Source organism: Equus caballus, chromosome 16 (assembly GCF_041296265.1).
Source record: "Equus caballus isolate H_3958 breed thoroughbred chromosome 16, TB-T2T, whole genome shotgun sequence".
Classification (NCBI taxonomy): domain Eukaryota; kingdom Metazoa; phylum Chordata; class Mammalia; order Perissodactyla; family Equidae; genus Equus; species Equus caballus.
In genome coordinates this window covers 38368922-38392453 of record NC_091699.1, presented here as the reverse complement: position 1 = coordinate 38392453, position 23532 = coordinate 38368922, and the positions used below count along the sequence as shown (strand labels likewise).

Genomic DNA, 23532 nt, shown 5'->3' with positions numbered 1-23532 from the left:
CTCAGCTGTTGAGTGAGTGCCTCATAAAACTGTTTTTAATTTCTTGTTCTTTTCCTCTCAGCCCTTATGTCAGTGGGTTGGCATATAGACTATTAGCCCTCCCAGACACCAAACTCCCAAATTCTGTGTCTGGGAATTTTTCCCTTGTCCTACTTGTGATTAGGATTTCTCGTGAGCTGGAGCAGATTTTAGTCACCAACACATTGTGGGGGCAGAGAGAGCAGAGGTGTGAAAAAGACCTTCCATCCAAAGACAGGAAGTCCCCGCCTTGTCTGAACCAGACCTCAACTGTCAGCTTTGTTCCCCTCCCTGGGATGCAGCTCTGACGTTTGGGAATGATGCAGAGTTACCTCAGCGAGTCATCCCTACATAATGACTTGTGCTGTGGCTTCTCTCTGAGGCAGATGACTTTAGTGAGAGGCAACTGTTCAAATTAAGACTTTCAGGGAGTCTTACCCCATGACCCCAGTGTTACCAAGAGTGAGAATTTACAGCAACGGACTTCCGAGCTTGGTCCCTCTCCTTTTGTCTAAATGAGGTCTTTAAATCCTAAGTTTATCCCTCTCCTATAAGGAAAGAGGATAGGAAGAAAAAGACAGAGGAGGGAAGGGGAATCGGGAGATGTTATCCTTATAGAGTCCATCCAGCATGCCTACCTGATTTTTATCTTTATAATTTGACATTTTCGTCTCAGTGATGAATCTAGAAAGCATTGAATAGTTTAACTGTTGGTGTTTTTAAACCAGCATTGTGATTATAGCCTATACTTTTTATTCACAAGTAGCAGAATGCCCACTCAAGCTGTTTTTAAATACCGAGACACTTAAAATTGAGAAGTCTAGACATAAAATTTAAATTTCAGGAATGGTTTGTTCAGATCTGACCTCTCCTCTTTTCTTTTGCTCCTGCACTTGGCTTGTCAGCTTTCGTGTCCAGCTGATTCCCCTGTGGTTGCGCGTGAGTCCACTCCCTTACTCTTTTTCATTCACATTCCAGGAGGAGGGTAGGTTCTTCCTTCAGGCTCTGAGTAAAAGTCTGGAGCCTTGTTTTAAATAGTACCAAGGTAAAACATTCCCTTGGACCAGCGAAATCCCATGTACTAATTGGCTTAGTCCTGTTTTAATACCCCTTCCTGAGTCAATCTCTTCTCAAGGAGGATGGGAGTAAACTAATTGCTAAATACCAATCAGGCATTATTTCTGGAGCCAGGAGCAGGGTCAGGGCATTCAGAAGTTAGGGTTTGGATGTGGTTCTCAGAAGAAAGTACAGATAATCATGTTTATTGAGCGCTTAGAATGTGCGAAGTACTGTTGGACATGCTCTGTATGTAATAATTTATTTAATCCTCATCATATCCCTGTGTTACTTTTAGGAATTTTGGCTAGGCTATTGACAAATATTTAAATGCCTATTTGAGTCTTTCAGGTGTTACAAGAAATGTTCTTATAGAATTTAGAACTCTTACAAGTTTTAGAGATTATCTGATATAATTTTGTAATTTGTGTATAAGGAAGTTGACTCATTATAAGACTTAACCACTACCACATTCAACTCCACTTTTGAGAGTTGAAACTGGAATGAAAAGAGCAAATTTGTAGCATGGCTGTCACCACTTGCCCCTCTGGTACAGAGATTGGTACTTGATCTTGTCTTTATTGATAACTAATGATACAGTCATTGCGAGCTAACTTGTGAGTTAAATCTTATTTGGCATCCTTGAACTAGAACTCAAGTGGCTAGTCTCCTTAGCTGGTGCTCTTTCCACTGTGCCATGTGACCTTTTTAGTCTTTGGATGGTTGTTCATGTTAAGTTTTGTGGGCATAGTCAGAATTCTGAAAGAACAGATCTTTGCCATATGAAGAGTACTGATTGCTTGAAGACATACTTGACTTGAAGGTTGACACTTTAGGTCTGGAACCAACTTGCCTACAGTTTATAAACACTTGAGATGTTTGCCATTGGACGGTAAGAATTGCGACTTTTTTTGTGAATACCTCAGATGCTTTTTGTAAACAATTCCACATGAAGCAAAAATAAAGTTGGCCCAACTTTAAACAATATTCATTAGATTTTTGAGTGAATAAACCATCCCGGTTAGTAGTAAAAATTTTGATTGCATGTTTGGGTGTGAGTAGATTCAACTTGAATGATATAACTTTTTAATCCCAAGTATATATAAACATGCATGGGTATAGACTTTATCTTTGAAGGAACTCAGAATCTTCCAGTCTGTAAATTGTGTTCATGCTCACAGTGCATGCATGCTTTACTACTGTCATCTCACATACTGACACAGACATCACTAATCAATCAATCCGTTTCAGCCTCTACTCAGCCTGGAGATCTGTGGCTCAGAACTCCCAGGTACTCATTATTGGCATCTTCACTTTTCGTAATACCCTTGTTTTCTAGAACAGTAAAATAGGCTCCAGAGAGATCTTCAGCATTAAGATTAGAATCTGGAACCCCCCAATTTAGAAATTTGTGCTATTTCATATTTTACCTGAAATTAGTTTTAGCATCTGGTCCTAAAATAGAGAACCTGGGAAATTAAACAAATTATAGTTGGTATTAAAAACTGAACAAAGTAGTTCCCATTTCTGGCGTTACTGTCGGGTATTATTTCTGGTATTATGGTTAGTTATTGATAGTTACCTTAAAAGACACCATTGATGTGAAATGGAGGAATGAAGTTTTTATACCTGAAATTTAAAAACAGAAAATTTTCTAATTGGATTGTTGGTTTTTCTGTTGTTGAGCTGTATGAGTTCTTTGGATATTTTGGATATTAACCCCTTATCTGATACGTGGTTTGCAAAAGATCTGAACAGAGATTTCTCCAAAGAAGATATACAGATGGCCAACAGGCATATGAAAAGATGATCAACATCATTAGCTATCAGGGAAATGCAAATCAAAACTACAATGAGGTGTCACCTCACTCCGGTCAGAATGGCTATAATTAACAAGACAGGAAACAACAAATGTTGGAGAGGGTGTGGAGAGAAGGGAACCCTTGTTCACTGCTGGTGGCAGTGCAAACTGGTGCAGCCACTATGGAAAGCAGTTTGGAGTATCCTCAGAAAATTAAGGATAGATCTACCATATGATCCAGCTATTCCACTGCTGGGTATTTATCCAAAGAACTTCAAAACACAAAGGCATAAAGATACTTGCACCCCTATGTTCATTGCGGCATTATACACAATAGCCAAGACTTGGAAGCAACCTAGGTGCCCATTAAGGGACGAATGGATAAAGAAGATGTGGTATTTATACACGATGGACTACTACTCAGCCATAAGAAATGACGAAATCTGGCCATTTGTGACAACATGGATGGACCTTGAGGGTATTATGCTGAGTGAAATAAGTCAGAGGGAGAAAGTCAAATACCATATGATCTCACTCATAAGTAGAAGATAAAAACGACAAAAAAAAAGAAAACACATAGCATTGGAGATTGGACTGGTGGTTACCATTGGGGAAGGGGGGAGAGGGGAGAGCAAAAGGGGTGATTAGGGTCACATGTGAGGGGATGCACTATAATTAGTGTTCGAGTGGTGAACATGATGTATACAGAATTCGAAATATGATGTACATCCGAAAAAAATAAAAATTAAAAAAAATAAACCATTAAGCCTAAATAAAATAAAATAAAAAACAGAAAATTTGCCAATCTATTTTATTATCTGGAAGGTAAATTTACATTTTCTTAACTGGCTTGAAAGTTAGAATATTCCTGTCAACAATATTGAACAACTTGATAACTATACAGCAATAAAATGAAAACATTGGAGATCAGCAATATGAATGCTTTTTTATCTCTTTTTCCATTTTTCATGTATACAACAATAAATGCGCAAAAGTTAATTAAGCTACCAATAGTGGAGAATGCAAAAGAATCCTAAGCTAAATCCCATAAAGCTTGTTAATTAAAAAACGGAATAGTTTAAAGATGTGTTTTAGATTTGGGAGAAAAAGCATTAATTATAATATCAGATAAAAAACTGTGTACACATATTTTTTTATTGTAGCTGTTGGTTAAAAGTAGACAACAAGATTCAACGTAATAACCCTGGATCCAGGTAATACTTTTAATGTAAGTTCCCTGAGGGAGGCATTAATAATCATTTTTGACTAGAAACAGCACATAACATGTATATTAGTTTTGTTTTTAATTAGATTTAGACAGAATTCATTATTTTTAATGGCTTTTCATTAGTGAATAGAAACCATTATTTGGATATATTATGGTAAAATAAATTCAAGGTGGATGCTTATTTTCTGCAAAGACCCTCTTATGTGTTTAAAGAACCATTGTTTGGAACACAAATCTTAGATCAATATTTGAAATTCCTTTCTTTAAGTCAAAAGTATGATTTATAAATGATCTAAAAATAGCACTTTTTCTCGGGTCAGGTATTAAGAGTGAACTGCATAGAAGTGAGGCAGTTACTTAAATTCTGGCAAAGTCTTGTTGCTAGCCAGTTAGATTTATTCGTATTCAGTCTTTTTGAGTAATATTGCTGGAGGTGGGGTGCAAAATTGAGGTGTTTCTCTCAGATTTTTGTTTAACTTTTCTTTGAATAAAATAACTAGGTTTGGTTGAAAATTTATGCACATTGACCAAGTTCTTTGGGTTAAATTTTCCTTGAAGAAACACTGAACATCACGTGGGATGGCACACGTGAGCCCAGATTTATGGTATTTGCCATTATTTGCATGTGGGGATTTCTGTCTGCCTTAAACAGGCCAACTGGAATTAGTCTCCAGTGGTGTGATTTATTCACCCTACTGTAGAACTCTGTCTTCCTGATGCTGGCCCACAGAACTGTTGCATCTCAAAAGGAGAAAAATGCAGTGACTTGTTAACGGTACACCAAGGGGGTAGAAGTGGGTTCATTCAATGCAAAAATGAGCCATAAATTAAGCTCATAATGTTTTTCCTTAACTGTAATTTTTAAAGGTGAATTTCTTCAACTTTATAAGGTTTTTATATATCCTCAAATAATGAAATATCACCACGAGCTTGCTGTGTTTTCTTTAGGCCTGCTTCTTTTTTCCTTTGGCTTTGCTCTGTGCAAATTCCTTTTATGCAAAAAGGATATGACAGCAATCCCAGCCTCACCTATAAATCAATTCCCATCTCCTTCATCTGTTAGGCCACAGACTTGCCCCCAAATGCAGAACAGTAAATTCAGTAAAATCTGGATATTAAAATATAACCCATTTAATAAAGCTTAGACTTTATTTGGCTTCTGTACTGTTTGTATATATGTCTTCATTTTGTTGTCAGAGTAACCACGAAAGAATGACCCTTCTGATAGTTTCAACTAGAAAACAAACATGAGTGTGTGACCATTAGCTGAACTCCAGACTTTATTCAGGGCTCTTGAGTTTTCATTCTAGTTTCCATGTTTGGCTCCACCAGTCAGTCTAGAATACCGCAGTGCATTTTTTGTCGTGACTTCTTAGTCTTCTTTGGTCTATGACACTTTTTTAGTCTTTTCTTGTTTTTTTGACCTTGACATTTTTGAGGAGTACTGGCCAAGTATTTGGTAGAATGTTCCTCAGTTTGGATTTGCCTGATTTTTTTCCTCATGATTAGACTAAGGTTATGGATTTTTAGAAAGAATCCCATGGAGGTGATGGCCCCTCTTATCACATCCTATCAGGATGTGCCTGATAATCCATGATATCGTAGGTGATGGTAACCTTTGCCACCTGGTTAGGGTGGTATTATATTTACCAGCCTTCTCCACTGGGAAGTTTCTATTTTTCCCTTTCCCCACTTTATTCTTTGGAAGCTGGTGCTGGGATTAAGCTTCACCTTCTGGAGGGGTCAACTGTACGTTTGACTCTTATCCTCTGCCCAAGTTAGAAGCATCTAGTAAACTTCACTGCACATCAGGGAGTAGCTCCACTCAAGTGTCATCTCCTCTGTAAGTCCTGTGATCGCCTAGCTGAACCCTTGGTTGCGCTTCAGGCGCCATTGTTTCCTCCATTATATAGTCAGGTTCTGGAGGGCTTGCTGCCTGTTTTATAACACAAGAACAATAGCAATAATCATGGCAGCCACCTCTTAATGAGTCTTATTGTTTGACATTATTCTAAGTACTTTACATGGATTCTCTTCTCTAACCCTCACAACCGCCCTTTGACGTGGATACTAGTAATTTCCCCGTTGTACAGATGAGAGAAGGCTGGGCCACAGGCAGCTTAAGCTTCCCAAAGAAACCCCAAGGGAACTGGGGCAGCTCTGCCCACTAGCACCCATTTCTCAGCACTGTGCCTGGTACTGAGAAAGTGCTGAGTCAATATTTAAATGACTACAGTGATGGATTGATTACAAAAACTTCTTTTCCATCTTGACTGACCTTTGATTAGAGAACTTTGTTAAAGCATAAAAAGAATAAGAGAGCCTTAAAATTAATAGTGCTTCACAAAAGGCGTCCAAAGCAAGGTTCTATCACACCAAAAAAAAAAGGATTCTTTTAAAAGCCATGGTCGCTTTTGGTAGGCTTATTCGGTTGGCACACAGATTCCCTCATGCACATCACATATTTGCAGCTTATCTTACCTTATCACCATTTGGACTAATTTAACGTATAAATGAAGGAAGGAAGGAGTATTTACTGTGAAGTTGACATCCTGACTCTTGAGACGTAGTGAGCAAGGAAGACGTGGTAAGAAGTCAGCAGATAAAAGTGAAAAATTAAAACCAAAATAATGCACAGCGAACATGCTATGGTGTCCTTAGAAGATAGAACTATGCAACTCTTTAATCTCATCTTCCAATTCATTTACTTGTGCCAAAAAATATGTGTTCGAGACTCACTGTTTGTAGAGCCCTGAGCTAGGCGTTGAAATAAACTTGAGCAAGACAGAGAAGGAAGCTCTTGTCAAAAAGTAACTACCCAGGCCGGCCACGGGACCGAGTGGTTAAGTTCGTGTGCTCTGCTTTGGTGGCCCAGGGTTTCACCGGTTTAGATCCTGGGTGCGGACCTAACCCCGCTCATCAGGCCATGCTGAGGTGGTGTCACAAATGCCACAACTGAAAAATAAAAAACTATGTACTGGGGGGATTTGGGGAGAAACAGAAAAAAAAAAAAAAGATTGGCCACAGTTGTTAGCTCAGGTGCCAATCTTAAAAAAAATCTAATTTCCAAGTGGGGAAGATAGACATTAAGGAAGAAGCTATAAATTACAATAGTGATAAGATGTTGGAAGGATACCAAGAACCCATTGTCAAGATAGTACAGAACGCCTGTGCATTCCTCACAGAAGCCTCCCTGATAAGGGGATATTTACACTGAGGTCAAACCTTTAGCCAGGGGTTTCAGATGCATTGGTTGAATTCATTAAAAAGAAATATTTTTTTCATCCTAGGTTGAGTGAGAAACTCAATCTAAACCGTTAGATTCGCTCGGTACTGATATGTTGGCAGTCTGTCTCCATCAAGATCTCATTCCTACAAGCCTGTCAACAAGTGAACAGGAAATTGCTTTTGAGAGCCCAAATTACCCTGTGCCTTGCACCCCCGCACCGCACCTCTCCTCTTTGGAGAGCACAGCCTTGTGTGTGAAGTTGCCATGTCAGAGTTGGTGTGCTGTTCAAAATGGGTGCTGCCAAAATGCAAATATCCTGCTCATTCTAAGAAAGAGTCAAGAAGAGGAAACTAAAGTGTGAATGACTTTTCCTTCTTCTTTTACATGGATAATGTCACACCAAGAGAGGAAAGCTTCTTACTGATTTGGGTTCCTCTCCCCCCTCCAAACTAGGTTTAAGTTAAACCACAGTTTTTATTTAGTGTCATGTTTTTTACTTAAAAGCATTTATTCAAAGTTCTGAAAAACAAAGCATTCAATACTGTGAGACTTGTGCAACTGCAAATGATTAATGATAGAATTCTGAGTCCCTTATAAAGTGTCTTAACACCGAAGAGATTTATACAGTGTGGAATGGCGATGGTGCTTCCATGTGAGAATAGGTGATCAATACCTGCAAGCTTGGAAAAAGTGTTCTATTTCCTCCACTAATGACATAGGGGTTTTGGCAAGGCAGTGGAGTCTGGAGCATGAAGCACTCCAAAGAAGAATTAATTTAAAATCTGAAGTGGAAGATCAGTTTCAATTAAAATTGCACTTGAATGTATATGGGGTGGGAGTGTGAAAGCAAGCAGGTAGTCGGCTTCAATCTTTAGATTGTTACCAGTGAATAAATGAATCCCACTGGTACGAACCCTGATTATATTTTTATAGGTGCTAAATTATATTTCACCCATGTCTGGAAGGTTAGAGAAATAATGTGAATGGCAAGTACTTTTCAAAGGTTAGACAGGTTTTTCTTTTGTTAGTAGGATAATTATCAGGTGTCTGTGTTTTTTTTTTATTTTACGGATGATGGCTTGCATTCTTATTTCTTTGGAGTCATGCATATTTGGATTTATTTTACCATGCATTTTTTTCCCATTGAGTGTAACTTTATTATACTGGTGAGTTTCTAAAAGGCAACATTATATTTGTTGCATATGGAAACACTGGTTTCCATAAGTCGAACATACAGGCCCAATTGTAGCTAACCATAATTTACATTTTTGTCAGCTATCAAATATATCAACAATTACTTCATTAAGTTTTTCAGTGGGTACTTTTAGCAACTAGAAGAAAATTTAAAGAGGGGACAGGATAATTGGAATTACTCCTTATGTCCCCTTTCCCTCTTGCTTTTTCTTCAAATATATTGATGCAAGATAAAAGGAAAATTTGGCTAAATATATGCAGATGCACACTCTGTTCCTTTATGACTTGTTACAGTTTTAGGACATTTGACCAAGAGGTGCAACAACCTGAATGAAAAGCCCTTGACGTCTCCTACTTTAGTTGGAGTCCTAAAATAAAGAAAATGGTGACGTTAACTTTTTCTAGAAAGTACAATGGCACTTGTAAATGATTTTGAAAAGTCCCCTGAGGTTGCTAAATTTTTGCCAATCAGTGAACGTGTTCCTTCTGATGGTCTCTTTTATCTTACCGTTTGGGATGAGGATTAGGGAGAATGACCCAGAGAGGTAAGACAGCAAGAATATGAGTCACTTTTAGGGAACTGCATCAATTGCTCTTGCTGCCGTGAAGTTTCCATTACCATGCCTGAAAAGACTGTCTGCGTCTGTGCCTTTTTTCGTGGTACCATTGTTTATATCAGCTGTGAGCTGCATCAGACTTATCAGGAATGGGGAGATCCACGGCAAAGGAGTGTGTGGTGGTGGGCTGGGCACTGGTGTGGGCTCTTATTCAGTGCTGGGGAGACTTCCCTTAAGGTTTCCTTGTTTCCTCCATTAGACAAGGTTAGGTATGGGGTGAGGCACAAATATACTGGTTGATGGGTAGGTTGGTCTCCTAAAATCACTTGGGTTATTCATCCTCTTCTATCTGATATATGTAGAAATTTAAACCGAAAAAACCTAGGCGTGCATGTAGATGTATATGCATGTATATACACACACTACAATTTATATTGATTGGGAAGTCTAAGTTTTATCTTTCAAAAATTAGAAAGTTTAGACTTATTCTATATCTAATTCTCAAAAAGAGATTTAATTTAATCTTTCCAGCAAAGGATGCTTCTTTTCAAAAGGCTACTCCTGTTTTGTTATATCAAGAAAGTTAAAGGTAGGGTGGAAAATAATCTCAGAGTTTGTTATCAACTTAATAGACATCACTCCTGGAAGAGTTCATTTCCGAATAGGGCAGAAAAGGATGTGCAGTGTGTCTCCTCTACCTGTGCCTCATTGGCGCCCCTTGGGATTATGCATTATAGTTGCATTCTTTTCCTTTATTCTGTGGCGTATTAAAAGCATCTTTATTTGTATGAGAGCTGGGTCCAATCTGAAGGTATCTTTGTACTCATCTCCTATAAGAGAGAGGGTTTGAGGAGGAGAAGTGAGCGCCTTAACACACAAGCATACAAACTCTGGCCAAATTAAAAAATCTTTCACAATTAGCCAGAGGAAAACCCTGCCTCATTGCCTACGTTATTGGTAACGACTCTCAGCCATTATTGTGTTGCTTTTAATTTTTAATTTTTTTCTTTTCCTGTTCACAAACTGGTAGGAGCTAAGAAGAACGTCGTGTCTAGTATACTGTCTGCAATAGCAAAGCATACTAAATTGATTAATATGTTTTCTTGTGACTAAATGCTCAGCTTATTTTAGGAAACATTTAAAAATTTTTACAAATGTGAACAACTCTGACAGCCCTTCTGCTTGAGTCCTTTAATTTGATTACAGATAAAGTTAACAAATGTTTAATTACAAAACAAGAAGCAAGACTATCTCAGTAACCTATCTTTTCTTAAATCCTCTTGCCCTGTCAGGCAAATGGCTTGTGCCTGTAGTTTTCAATACACTGGCCTCTTCGTCAGGGTGATGCGTAGGGCAGTGTGCCTTGGGAGATGCTGTGCCTGGCTCTCTGCGTCTGATTCCTTCCATTCCTGCCCCTTGAGCCATGAGGATTGAAGTATTGTTCTCTTTTAATAGGTGCCTATGGTCCTGAGCACTGGGTCACATCGAGTGTCAGCTGCGGAGGCCGTCACCAGTCTCCAGTCGACATTTTAGACCAGCATGCCCGTGTCGGTGAGGAATATCAGGAGCTGCAACTGGATGGCTTCGACAGTGAATCTTCTAACAAAACCTGGATGAAAAACACAGGGAAAACAGGTAGACTATGTCTTCTTTACCTGCCTACAAATCAACATGTAATATTTCTGGTAGTCTCTGGTATTTACCTTAACCATAACTTGCTTCCTGAGTAGTACACATTGCCATAGAGAACGTAAAGCTGAGTGAGAGGTTTGGAATCAGCCCTTGGTTTGAGAACCACTTGCTTAACTGGCTGTGTGATTTTGCGCAAATTACTTAACCACCCTGTGCCTCAGATTTTAAAAATATGACAAATGTGTATAATAAAAATTTATCAACCTCATAGGATTGTAAGGATTAAATGAGTCCATATATCTAAAGTGTATAGAATGAACTCTCAGAGATCTGTTTTGTCCAATACGGTGGCCACTAGCCACATGTGGCTCTTTAATTTAAATGTGAATTAACTAAAATTAAGTAGGATTAAGATTCAGTCCCTCAGTTCTACTAGCCCTGTATCTGGGTTTTTTTCCACTTTATTATGTTCCCTATTTGCAATGTTTGAAAGGAGAGGAGACACACATTCAGATTTTTGTGGGGGTTTTCTTGAGGCGGGGAGGGGTCACTTGACTTTTATTTATTTATTTCCAGCTTTATTGAGATATAATGCCTGTACAATGTTATATAAATCTAAGCTTTGCAGTGTGATGATTTGATACACATACGTACAGTCCTTTGCCCCATAACAACCTTTCTGTCAATGACGGACTGAATATACGACAATGGTCCCATAAGATTGGTACCAGATAGCCAAGGTGCGTAGTAGGCTATACCTTCTAGATTTGTGTAAGTACACGCTATGATATTCACACAACCACAGAATCACCTAACGATGCATTTCTCAGAACATATCCCTGTCATTAAGTGACGTATGACTGTCATCACTTAAGTGATTACCACAACACATCCATCTGCTTACATAGTGATTTTTGTGTATGTGTGTGATGAGAACATTTAAGACATAATTTCTTAGCAGCTTTGAAGTATACAATACAGTATTGTTAAACTTATTCATTTTACAACTGGAAATTTGTACCATTTGACCAAAATCTCCTCATTTACCTACCCTTTACCCTACCCTCCCGCCCCTGATAAGCACCATTCTACTCTCTGTTTCTGTAAGTTAAGCTTTTTTAGATTCCATTTATAAGTGAGAATATACGCTTTCTCTCTCTGACTTATCTCACTTAGCATAATGCCTCAAGATCTATCCATGTTGTTGCAAATGGCAGGATTTCCTTCCTTTTTCTGTCTGAATAGTATTTGTCTGTGTGTGTGTGTGCATAACATTTTCTTCAACCGTTCATCCATTGACAGACACTTAGGTTGTTTCCGTGTCTTGGCTATTGTGAATAATGCTGCAATGAAAGTGGGAGTACAGATATCTCCTCGAGATAGTGGTTTCATTTCCTTTGGATATATACTCAGAAGTGGGATTGCTGGATCATATGGTAGTTCTAGTTTTAGTTAGTTTGTTTTTAGAAACTGCATTACTTTGTTATGAAGGAATCCACTTCCATGACTCTCGTGAAGCCCAGGCTGGGTAACAGTGACGAGTTCTGGAGGTGACTGTACCCCACTCTGGGCTTTCCGGTTATAGCCACTGTCCTTTCTCTGCCTCACCTGAAAACCCAAACCTATGAGGCTTCAATCCCTGCCCTCCTATTCCTGGAAGATGCCAAAGCCAACTATGTGGGAGGATTTTGCAGAGAAGATGACTTTGTTTTCCCAGAAGGCAAGACATCTGCTTTGCCTTATGAGGCAGAGAGCAACCTCAAACCATGGACAGGTTGGGACCTGTGCAGTCCTCAATTTTTAGTTTTTTAAGGAACCTCCATACTGTTTTCCATGGTGGCTGTGCCAATTTACATACCCACCAACAGTGCACAAGGGTTCCCTTTCTCTACATTCTCGCCGATACTTTTTATCTCGTCTTTTTGATGATAGTCATTCTAACAGGTGTGAGATGATATCTCACTGTGATTTTGCTATGCATCTTCCTGATGATTAGTGATGCTGAGCTCCTTCCATGTACCTGGTAGCCATTTGTATTTCTTCTTTGGGAAAATATCTGTGGTTCTTTGCTCAATTTTCTTTCAGATCATGTGGGTGTTTTTGCTATTGAGTTGTATGAGTTCTTTGTATATTTTGGATGTTAAACCTTTATCAGATATATGGTTTGCAAATATTTTCTCCATTCAATAGGTTGCCTTTTCATTTGGTTGGTTGTTTCTTTTGCTAGACAGAAAGAAGCTTTTTAATTTGATGTGATCCCACTATTTATTTTTGCTTTTGTTGCTTGTGATTTTGATATCAAAAAAGTAATTGCTAAGACCAATGTCAACAAGCCTTTCCCCTATGTTTTCTTCTAGGAGTTTTATGGTTTCAGATCTTACATTTAAGTCTTTAATCCATTTCAAGTTAACTGTTGTAAGTGGTGTAAGGTAGGGATCCAGTTTCATTCTTTTGCATGTGAATATCCAGTTTTCTCAGCACTGTTTATTGTTATACTTTCTGTTGCGTGTTATTGGCTCCCTTGTTGAATACTAGTTGATTATATATGTGTGAGTTTACATCTGGGTTCTAGATTCTGTTCCATTGGTCTATGTGTCTGTTTTTATGCAATTGTCATACTGTTTTGATTATTATAGCTTGGTAGTATAGTTTGAAATCAGGAAATAAAATGCCTCCAGCTTTGTTCCTCTTTCTCAGGACTGCTTTGGCTATTCGGGGTCTTCTGTGGTTCCATAGGAATTTTAGGATTGTTTTTACTATTTCTGTGGAAGATGCCATTGGAATTTTGATAGGGATTGCATTGAACCTATAGATTGCTTCAGGTAGTATTGTACTAGCTACATTTCAAGTGCTCAGTAACCACATATGGCTAGTGGCTACCATATTGGGCAGCACAGATGGAGAACACTCTGTCATAGCATAGGTTTCATTGGACAGTGCTATGCCAAATGCACAAATGGAAATAAAATTCTTATATTCCTTGAGATTTTGCTTTGTTCATATTTCTTATTATATTAGGAGGCAGATGAACACTGTCTCATCCCTTTGTCTATCAGGCCAGCGTTCCATCTTCCTGCTTCCTTTTACTCACTTCACTTGTCATTTGAGATTTGTGAATATGAAGCATCATATTTTCACTATTTCTAATGTAAAGAGCTGCCTCCCTCTTAATCACTATTGTGCAACTATCAGTTTAGATTGTTCATGCAAGTAGAAAATGCCTTGCTGTGCCCCACTGTCTGATCTGAAACTAAACACTGGGTGTTATATTACATCTCTTCCTAATGCTACTTGAGATTCTATTGATGCTAAAGATAATTTTCATATCTTACTTTTGAACTGTTATAATCCTAACCCATTAAAAACAAGTGCTGTCTGTCTTTTTCTCTCTTTTTTGAAATAATCCCTTTGTATCTAAGAATGTCACTGCAAACCATTCTTAGCCATCCCTTCCAGGAACCTTGGCTGCCTGAAGGCCTCACGCTGGGCTGAAATGACTTCACTATTAGCCCTTTGGTCCCATTCATGTTGTAGGTCACAGACTTGTCTTTTCTGTTAACCTAACTGGCTGCATGTGCAACACTAGGGATCCATTTTCTTTCTCCAAACCAGTATTTGTCTGAGATTATTCACAGCTGATGGCTTTAAGTTGGTTTGATTTGTTCATAGAATTGCTTCCCACTCACTTAGCACGGTGATTCCTGGCTTTGGCCTCTTTTTCCTATTGTCCCCATAACAGTTCTCCATCCTGCCTTACAGCAGGCTGCCCTCTCTTATACCTTGACTCGTCTATTTGCATAGTTGCTCAGGAAAAATGTGTGTATCAGCAATATTATTTGTACACATCTTTTCACCTTCATCTTTCCACTCTTCCAATGTAGCGTGTGTGCTTACTATTACAATTCAGATTCTCTCTACCAGTGGTCCTGCTTTGTATTTCAAATGTGAGTGTCCTTTGGAGAACCGCGAAGGGGATATTACTCCTCAGAAGATCTGAATGTGGCAGACAGGAGCTTTGCCACACTGGGGGTAATCAGATCTTGGAGCTGAGTGCCACCTCAGGGCCACATTCCGGAAACCTGCCAAAGGCAATTTGTTGGGCTCTCTGATATGGTTTTCTACTTGACTTGCAATGCTTGACAGCCTTCTGCAAAGATAACACGTTTCAGTGACAGCATTCAGCTTGGTATCTCCAATAACAGGTTTTAGATGAGTATAGGGTTCACTCAATGCAAGTTGATTCATGACCTTGGTCTTCCAGAAGCTTATTATCAATCTCTGTCACTCTGCTGACTTCCTACAGTGATCCACAACTTGTTGCATATCTGTGAGTGTGTGCTCCTGATTTTAGAGCACAGCCATCCAAACACATTTGTCTTCAGAAATTTCAGAAGCAGCACAGCTTTCTGAGAAGAAGAAATAAATTGTTGTTACTTCCTAAACTGTACTTATTACTATAAAATTCATGACGTCATACTAGATAGGCCAATATTTAATAAATAATCTAAGATGTTTCTATACGAGTCATTTTTAAAATTAAGTGACTACCATTTGTACGCAATTTTAAATAAGAACAGGAATTGTTTTCTCTCTTCTCTGAAGAGTCTCAATGTATGGTTGTTTAGAAACTTGGGTGCAGAAGTCAACCTATGTTGTTCTTTTTATTGATAAGCACAAACCTAGAAACTTCTTTCATTCTGTAGTTCTTAAAATGCCAATGAGTTCATAAATTTGCCAATATTTTTGAGAAATGGCGATTTAGTTGCTTTGTCTATTATGCATGGATCAAATCCATTTGAACAATAGTACAGATATAGTGCAGGGCACTGTGTGTCTAAATTAAAGGTATAGGTTGATAATATCTACAGTGAATATTATTGATAGACAACCTGGATAATACCAGTTTAAAAAAACATACATATTGTATTATATTGCAAAGTGTTACCTTTTGGGGAAACTGGATAACGGGGACTTAGAACTTGCATGTTGTTTCTTACAACTGCACGAGAGTCTACAATTAGCAGAAAAATTAAAAGTTTAGTTACAAAAGTTCAATATGTCATAAGCCATATGGTCTGTCTTCGTTGCAATTGTTCATTTTATATCTCACTTGTGTGCCTAGATGAAGAAAAAACTTCTTTTCCTTTAATCATTAATTTTTAAGCAACGCATATTTTTTTCTGCAAGTCTTTTCTTAAATCTTGTACTTCTAGAAAGTAAATTCAGGAAGTATTTATTTTTCTGCTGGAAATTTACAGGTCACTTATCTATAAAATAGACTGTCTTTTGGATATTAAAATATGAATATAGAAAGTTAATATTTAAAACGGCCTATTACCCACAGACAGTAACTTTCCCATAAAACAGCTTTAATGTTCACATCTGTCTTAACCCCCTGAGTGTGCTATATATCCAATCCAGCATAATCAATAGAGCGACTTGGTTGTACCTAGCCCACTTCTCGAAAGTTGTCTAAAATAGCTTTACAAGACAGATAGCATCTCTCTATTTCTTCCCAAGGAGCCATAACTGTCTATTGTGCCAGTTCTCGCTTGATTCCATCTAAAGTTATTTCCCTTTCTTTCATTTTTGTAGAATGAAAAGATAATGCATTCATCAAGAACATTTCAAGATAATCTTGCTGTTCCTAGCATTAACTTCTAGCTAAATGATCAGAATTTAAGACTTAGATGGTGCTTCTGATGTATGTTAATCAGCCACGGTCTCCTATGAATTTTAACTATTTGGAGGGCTTTTTGGTTTTTTCACTACTTGTTCTTTCATCCCACACCAAAGACAAATAGTAAATGCGTTTGCCATAATGCATGTGACTTCCATTTTCCCACTTTATATTGGTTACTATATTTTTTCTTTGCCTACACTCATTCCTATTTTTCTGCATATCCCATATTGCCTGGCTTAGATGGATTCATGAAATCGTTGTTAGATTTTAAAAAGTAGATCAATGGTAGGGAAACTAGGTGTAGAGAAGTAGGCCAGGAACCATGTCCTAGTATGTTGCTGAGCCCATAAAATTTAGACAAGGATTAGGAGCCTGTTGCATTCCCTTTATTTTACCTGGCTCTTGGAACTTTCATAGGCGAGTCGCACCATCAGAACACACAGACTTAAACCAAGGAAAAGAACAACCTCATTGCAGTTTGGCATAAAGAGAAAAATAAAATCTTAACAACCTCAGTCATTTCCACATGCTCCTCCCTTAACTGAGCATGTGACCCCAACTCAGTCTAAGAGGAGGATGTGGCCATGCTGCTCTGCTAGTCCACCGGGAAAGGCTCCCCCAGGGCCAAGCAAGACTCTGACATTGAAAGATACTCTTTATTCTGTTGGTCACTGCAGTTCACAGCTCAAGCCAACCTCTGCCTCCGTGCTGCCCTGAAGAATCAGTGTTCTCTCCCACGGTTAGTGGAGAAACTGACGTGAGTCTTCCTGAGGGTCAGCGCTGGACTGCCGTTACAGGGGCCCTATAGGGTTTTCGGTGGCGATCTTCATCATGCTGGATTTCCTCCCAGATTCATCGACTTGAATGCTCAGCCCCCACTCAAGATGTGATCCTAGTACTAGCCTGGTTGCCCAAGGGTAACATGCCTGGAAAAGCCTTTAGCAATCTTGAGATTGGTAAAGAAGGTTCTAAGAAAATCTGTGTGTGTGTGTGTTTTTCTTCTCATCTTTCTGACTTTGGGCTTTTTCTTCTTTCTGTTTCTATTCTGTTGATGATCTTGATGTATGTTTCTCCTTGTATGTCTGCATGAACTTTCACTCTTTTGCTGTTTCCTTCTCTCCCACCTTTCCTGTTAGGTCTGCTTGAATTTCCCCTCCCCTGTGGCATGGCTCTGGCTCCACCTGTTCATCTGTTTTCACTGCTTGCTCCTAGCTTTGGCCTCCTTCCTGCCTTCCTTCCTTATAGCTGGCCACAGATGAGAACCAAAGTTTAAAAAGTGTTTCTACTTACTGTATTTATGGAGTAGAGATTTTGGTGTTGATGTTGAAGCCCGAGTATTTTCTCATTTCGAGAAAGCCTCTCTTTCCCTGGTATATTATGGTGTGGGCCTGGACAAATGAAATACACCGGATTCCCCAAGTGTATGTTCTTGAAGTTCCCAATTTTGCTTGATACCAAACCATTAAATTATTTTTATCCCATCATCCCCAACCTCCACCTCAATTCTTAATGGTCCTTAATAAGTCTAAATGTGGTCACTGAAGACAGACCAGCGTTGGGTCCTCATTCCTAGGTCATGGTATCTTTTTATCTCCGACTTTTGTTTGTGTCACTAATGAATGGGTCATTTTGCTCACAAAGAGGCTACCAAGCTTTCTGATTAAAAGCGTGCTATCAGCCAGGTAGACAGATGTTTGGAAACATCTGAGTGCTCAGCACTGTTGACATTGGGCATGTCCAACCCTGGCCTTGTAATACCCTGGAGCATCTCTGATTACCTCAAGGTTACCCGAAAAAGAAAATTTAGGTTTAATTTGAGAAAGATTCATTCTTCTTTTGGGGCATACTGAGTGTTCTTTGTCTCTTCAATTTGTAAATTTTCCTATTTTAAAGGTCCAAATTCTTGGGTTCTTTCATCCTATTACGATTCAGTCTTAACCTGAACCCTGGAATTTAAGTTGGAGCAAATTCAATGGCGCTACAAGCTCTCTTTCACACCTGCTAAGTTCCATTTCCTTTCTCTTATCCTCACACCCCAGCCACTGCGTTCAGGTGATAGAAACTAGTTTCTGGGTAGACAGAAGCTTTATTTACCAATTATGTATAGGAAAACTAGTGCTATATCACATGGACAGACTTGTAAATTTTGAATTCTGAGGGTCATTTCTGAAGCTCATCTTTCTTTTTTAGGGCATAGAACCCTCTGCTAGACTCTCATCTGTCATATCTTATCTGGTTAAAGGGGCAACTAATCTACTTTGCTCATCTCGCACAGTGTAGCAGTGAGTTCACTGAAACCCAGGATGATCCCATAATTTGACATCTCTTGGGGATCTAAGGTTCCTCCAGTTCCACATGTCCACTATCTCTTTTCTAGATGACTTCAGTAACATCCTAACTTTTGTTTGTTTCTTTTTTTCTTTCTTTTCTTTTTTTGAGGAAGATTAGCCCTGAGCTAACTGCTGTCAACCGTCGTCTATTTTTCTGAGGAAGACTGGCCCTAAGCTAACATCCGTGCCCATCTTCCTCTACTTTATATGTGGAATGCCTACCGTGGCATGGCTTTCCAAGCAGAGCCATGTCTGCACCCGGGATCCGAACTGGCAAACCCTAGGCCACCAAAGTGGAACATGCGCACTTAACCGCTGTGCCACTGGGCTGGCCGCTATTTCTTTTTTTTTATTAAATATTGGCACCTGAGCTAACATCTGTTGCCAATCTCCTCTTTTTTTTAATCTAATTTAATCTTTTCTTCTTTTCCCCAAAGCCCCCCAGTACATAGCTGTATATTCTACTTGTAGGTCCTTCTGGTTGTGCTATGTGGGACACCGCCTCAGCGTGGCCTGATGAGTGGTGCCATGTCCGCTCCCGGGATCCAAAGCTGCGAAACCCGGGGCAGCTGAGGCAGAATGTGTGAACTTAACCACTCAGCCACAGGGTCATTCAGCCCCTGGCTTTTGTTTCTACCAAGCAGTGTTGCTTTCTTCCCAGGCCTTCTCCACTTATTAGCCAGAATGATCTTCTTTTTCCCTAATCTGATCATATCTGTCTGTCTTGCCCTCTTTCTTTCCTCTTTTCTCTATCTCAACCATATTGAGTTGTTTTTTCTTTCCTCAACCATTTCTCTTGGGGATAAAGACAGACTGCTCCCTGTCCCTGCCTTGTTCTCTAGCCTCTATGTTACACCCTGCTCTCTGGGTGCCAGTCACCCTGGCTTCCTCCCACTTATTCCCGTTACCTCAGGGCCTTTGCACAGCTTCTTTTCCCTTGATGTTCTCCCCTCCTGTCAGCACTTTCCCAAGGTAGCTCCTTTAACTCTCATCTCAGGTGATCCCCTTCAGTCCTTGATCCCCTCTCCCCTTCTTTTCTTTGGGGTTAGATGCTTGCTTGTTACCCTTTGTCCCACTTGTAAGGGTCTTCTCTTGTCATTTTAGTTTCTGTGGACTGTCTCTCCCACTTACCATATGCTCCATGAGGGCAGGAGCTGTGTCTGTCTTACTTACCTTTACTTCTTTTGCTATTACTTGGTGAATATTTGAAAAAAGAAATGCCAGTGCCTTCGTGGAAGTAAGTAGAAAGCTGGAATTAGAGTTCACATGTCTTGACTTTCAGACCAGAGTATTTTCCTTTTCACCAGGGGCCCCAAAGCATCCCCTGGTGGATGGTCTAGGGTCCCATCATTAAGATCCAATGCTGGTAGTCTTTTCCATCTTATAGTGTTGAAAATGGCCAGGGCAGGGGCAGAGGATGAGGGGTTGGACGTAAGAGAGTAAGTAGCTAGTTTTCTCTCCCATCCGTTTTTATTTTACTTTTGGCACCTTCTTCTGTTTACTCAGATTTTGATATGAACATTTGTTTAGCCCAGCATTCTATAGACATGTTGAGTTTAATTTATAAACAGTTGGTGGATGTCCTGCAAAGAATACGGTGAATGCCAGGTGCTTGGTCTGTTCTTCAAGCTCAGGAAAAATCTAATTTCTTATTTGTCGTGTGACTTGTACCTCTCCCTGCCCATTTTTATATTATGGGGAGCCCCGGACATGGGAGGGATCTGAGAGCTGTGGCTCCTCTCCCTGGGATGATAAGCTTTATAAATAACACTTGTATAATGCCATCTTTATGCTATAATGTCCTGTATGGATTGCTATTCTGAGCAGTCTTCATATGTGAACCCTTGTGATCTCATGACAAACCTGTGAAGTTGTTGTTTTATTCCAGTTTTACAGGATAAGAACTGAGGCACCTAGGAGTGCAATAGCTTTCTCATAACTGGACAGGGCAGACTAGGATTCAAATTCATTCTCACTGGCTTTAGAATCTGGCTCCATATGTATGCCCATGCTCAAAGTTTTACTTCCTATATCAGGAGGGCGTAGACCCCAAAGTCCATGGGTGGCTACTGCTATGGACTTTGGTCTCCAGGTTAAGAAACCCTGAATTTGAAGTCCCCAGCTCCTTCCAGTCCCTCCGGCATTCTGCTTTGATTTCATCACAATCCATGTTAGCAGTTTAACAACCAGAGGGCCTAGTTCTAGCAAGTCCACTCCCATTGGTTCTAGAAAGCCCACTGCCACGCACCTTTCCTGCCTCCCCCTCATCTCCCATCATTCTCCAGTCTTTAGCTGTTGCTTGCTGTTTTCCCAACTGTCACCTTATCCAGATTCAGCTCTTACGGCTATTGTTTTAAAAGTTAAATTAAAGTTTATTTATTTATTATTATTATTATATTATTTACTTACTATTTTCCTTTCTATTGACTCACATTATCTTAAATAAATGAATTCATTTTAAAAGAAAACTTTTTATCAACACCATAGTGGGAAAACCAGTGCTATTTGACATCGATAGATTTATGTAAAAAAAAAAAAATGTCTTTACTCTATGAAAATAAGTCAAAGTTACTAAAGCTATTACATTCTAGCCTAATACTTCCTTTTGGATGAAAGGGGGAAATGAATGAGTCATCAGGGTACTCAGGAAGGCATATTAACACAAATTGAGATTTTATTTTCCTTGATCTGACCAAAGGATAGAAATAATCAAGAAAAGGAAATAATGTTTTTCTCTGTGTTTAGTGAACTCAGAGCATCTACTTAACACTTAAGATCTCCTCCCAAGTGTGTGAGCCACACCTACCTTTGCTGTTGTCCCTGCCCAGTATACTTTTTATTTTGTGGGAAAGACAGTATTACTCTAAAATGGAACTCTCTCTAAAAACGGAGTGTTACACCTGTGTGGTTGCCCTTCTGTGCTGCGCATGAGCTCTGTCCATGCCCCTAGAAATGAATTGACAGTAACTGCCATTGAATGTGTGCATGCTGGATTTCTGACACTGTTAAGTGCCTTTAGTATGTGATTTCCTTCAGTCGTCAAATCCACCTTGCCAGGTGGGCACTGCCATTTGAACGGTGGTAGAAACTGAGGCACACAGAAGTCAGGTAACTTGCCCAAGGTCACACTACTGTTAAGTGGCAGCCTGGGATTCCAACCCAGGTCTGTCCATCTCCTGAGATATGGCTCTTAATACATTCTGTGCTCTGCAGTAAGTACCTTTGGTACATTTTATTTTGAAACAGAGCCATGCTATCAGTGGTCATCAGAAAATTGTTACTTGATAGCTGGGGAGTTCTCTCTTCCCAGTCTTATATGTAAACAAAAATATAAGCCACTTTTGGAAGTGGGTTATGTGCATGTGGCATGCTGTGTGCTCTAGTGAGAAATACTGTAACATGAAAAATGAGATTAATGTTTCGGATTGTACAGTTCCCTAATTATGCTTTTAATTATTCATATAAAACAAGTAAAATGACCCCTGACAGAGACATAAATGATTTAGGTAAAATCAAATATTTATAGGATGCTGCTGAATCTCTGGGTATCTTGTAACAGATGCATTCAAACTGCTTTGAGTTTGTCCTTTGGATGCAAAATGTTATGTATAGAATTTATAATAGGCTGAGAGTAATCAACAGTATTTAAGACACTACTGAGCTGATTCGTAAGTATTTTGGCTTTGGAACTGAAGGTATATGATTGGTTTAATACAGTAGTTTATCTTCTAAAATATCGTGTTGTGTTTTAGGCATCACCAAATGACCTCACCCCTCTGCTTGTTTCTACATTTTTTTTTTAAAAGATTTTATTTTTTCCTTTTTCTCCCCAAAGCACCCCGGTACATAGTTGCACATTCTTTGTTGTGGGTCCCTCTAGTTGTGGCATGTGGGACGCTGCCTCAGCATGGCTTGATGAGCAGTGCCATGTCACGCCCAGGATCCGAACCAACGAAACACTGGGCCGCCTGCAGCGGAGCGCACAAACCCAACCACTCGGCCACGGGGCCAGCCCCTTGTTTCTACATTTTTTAATGGTTGCAAAAAAATCAAAAGGAGAATAGTATTCTATGACATGTGAAAATTATGTCTAAATTGCAGTGTGGATAAACAAAGTTTTATCAGAACCTAGCCTCATCCATTCATTTTCATATTGTATTTAGCTGCTTTTGTGCTGCAAAGACTAGGTTGAGTAGTTACAACAGGGACCATAGGCCCACAAAGCCTTAAATATTTACTGTCTTGCCTTTTATAGAAAAAGTTCGCCAATCCTCGTTCTAAAACACATAGTAAAGGGGGAACAATGCTGTAGCATGTTTAATCAGCATAAGAAATACTTGCTTTTACTTCATTTTATCCCTTAATTCACTGTCCCACTAATTGAACGTTTACTGTATATTTTTCAGAAGTTGGAGAAAAACTGCCTTTTGAATGCAATAAAAAGGGATTTATATGAGCCGGGTTCCTTCACTTGCTTTTAATGCTTCCTTTATATACAGAAATGCTGAAACTAATTGCATTGTTTTAGAAATGGGTCATTTGTCTAGTCCCTATCTTTTATGGAGACCTAATTTTCATGCAGGATTTCTCTCTAAAGCTCGAACTGAGATTTCTCTAGGAAGAGGAGACAATGAGGATAAAAGAGGTTTTCCTTGGCTTAAACAAGCTTGGCTGTACATCACAAACCATTCAGTATATTCGTTGGCATCTTATACATATTTAGCAGCCAATAGGTATTTTTCGAATGAATGAATGAAAATTCACTTTAGAAAACAAAGAAAAGAGGGCGGAAGAAATATCCCTT

General features: G+C 39.2%; 1 protein-coding gene across 6 annotated transcripts in view; it reads left to right on the top strand.

The window, feature by feature from the left end:
• The window catches only part of PTPRG (protein tyrosine phosphatase receptor type G), a 675839-nt gene that overhangs the window by 378449 nt on the left and 273858 nt on the right, over positions 1 to 23532 (top strand). For all 6 annotated transcript variants that reach the window (XM_023621202.2, XM_070238719.1, XM_023621201.2 and 3 more), the window contains exon 3: positions 10539 to 10718. In XM_023621202.2, coding sequence (XP_023476970.1) covers positions 10539 to 10718 — 180 coding nt within the window. The remainder of the gene's footprint in view (positions 1 to 10538; positions 10719 to 23532) is intronic.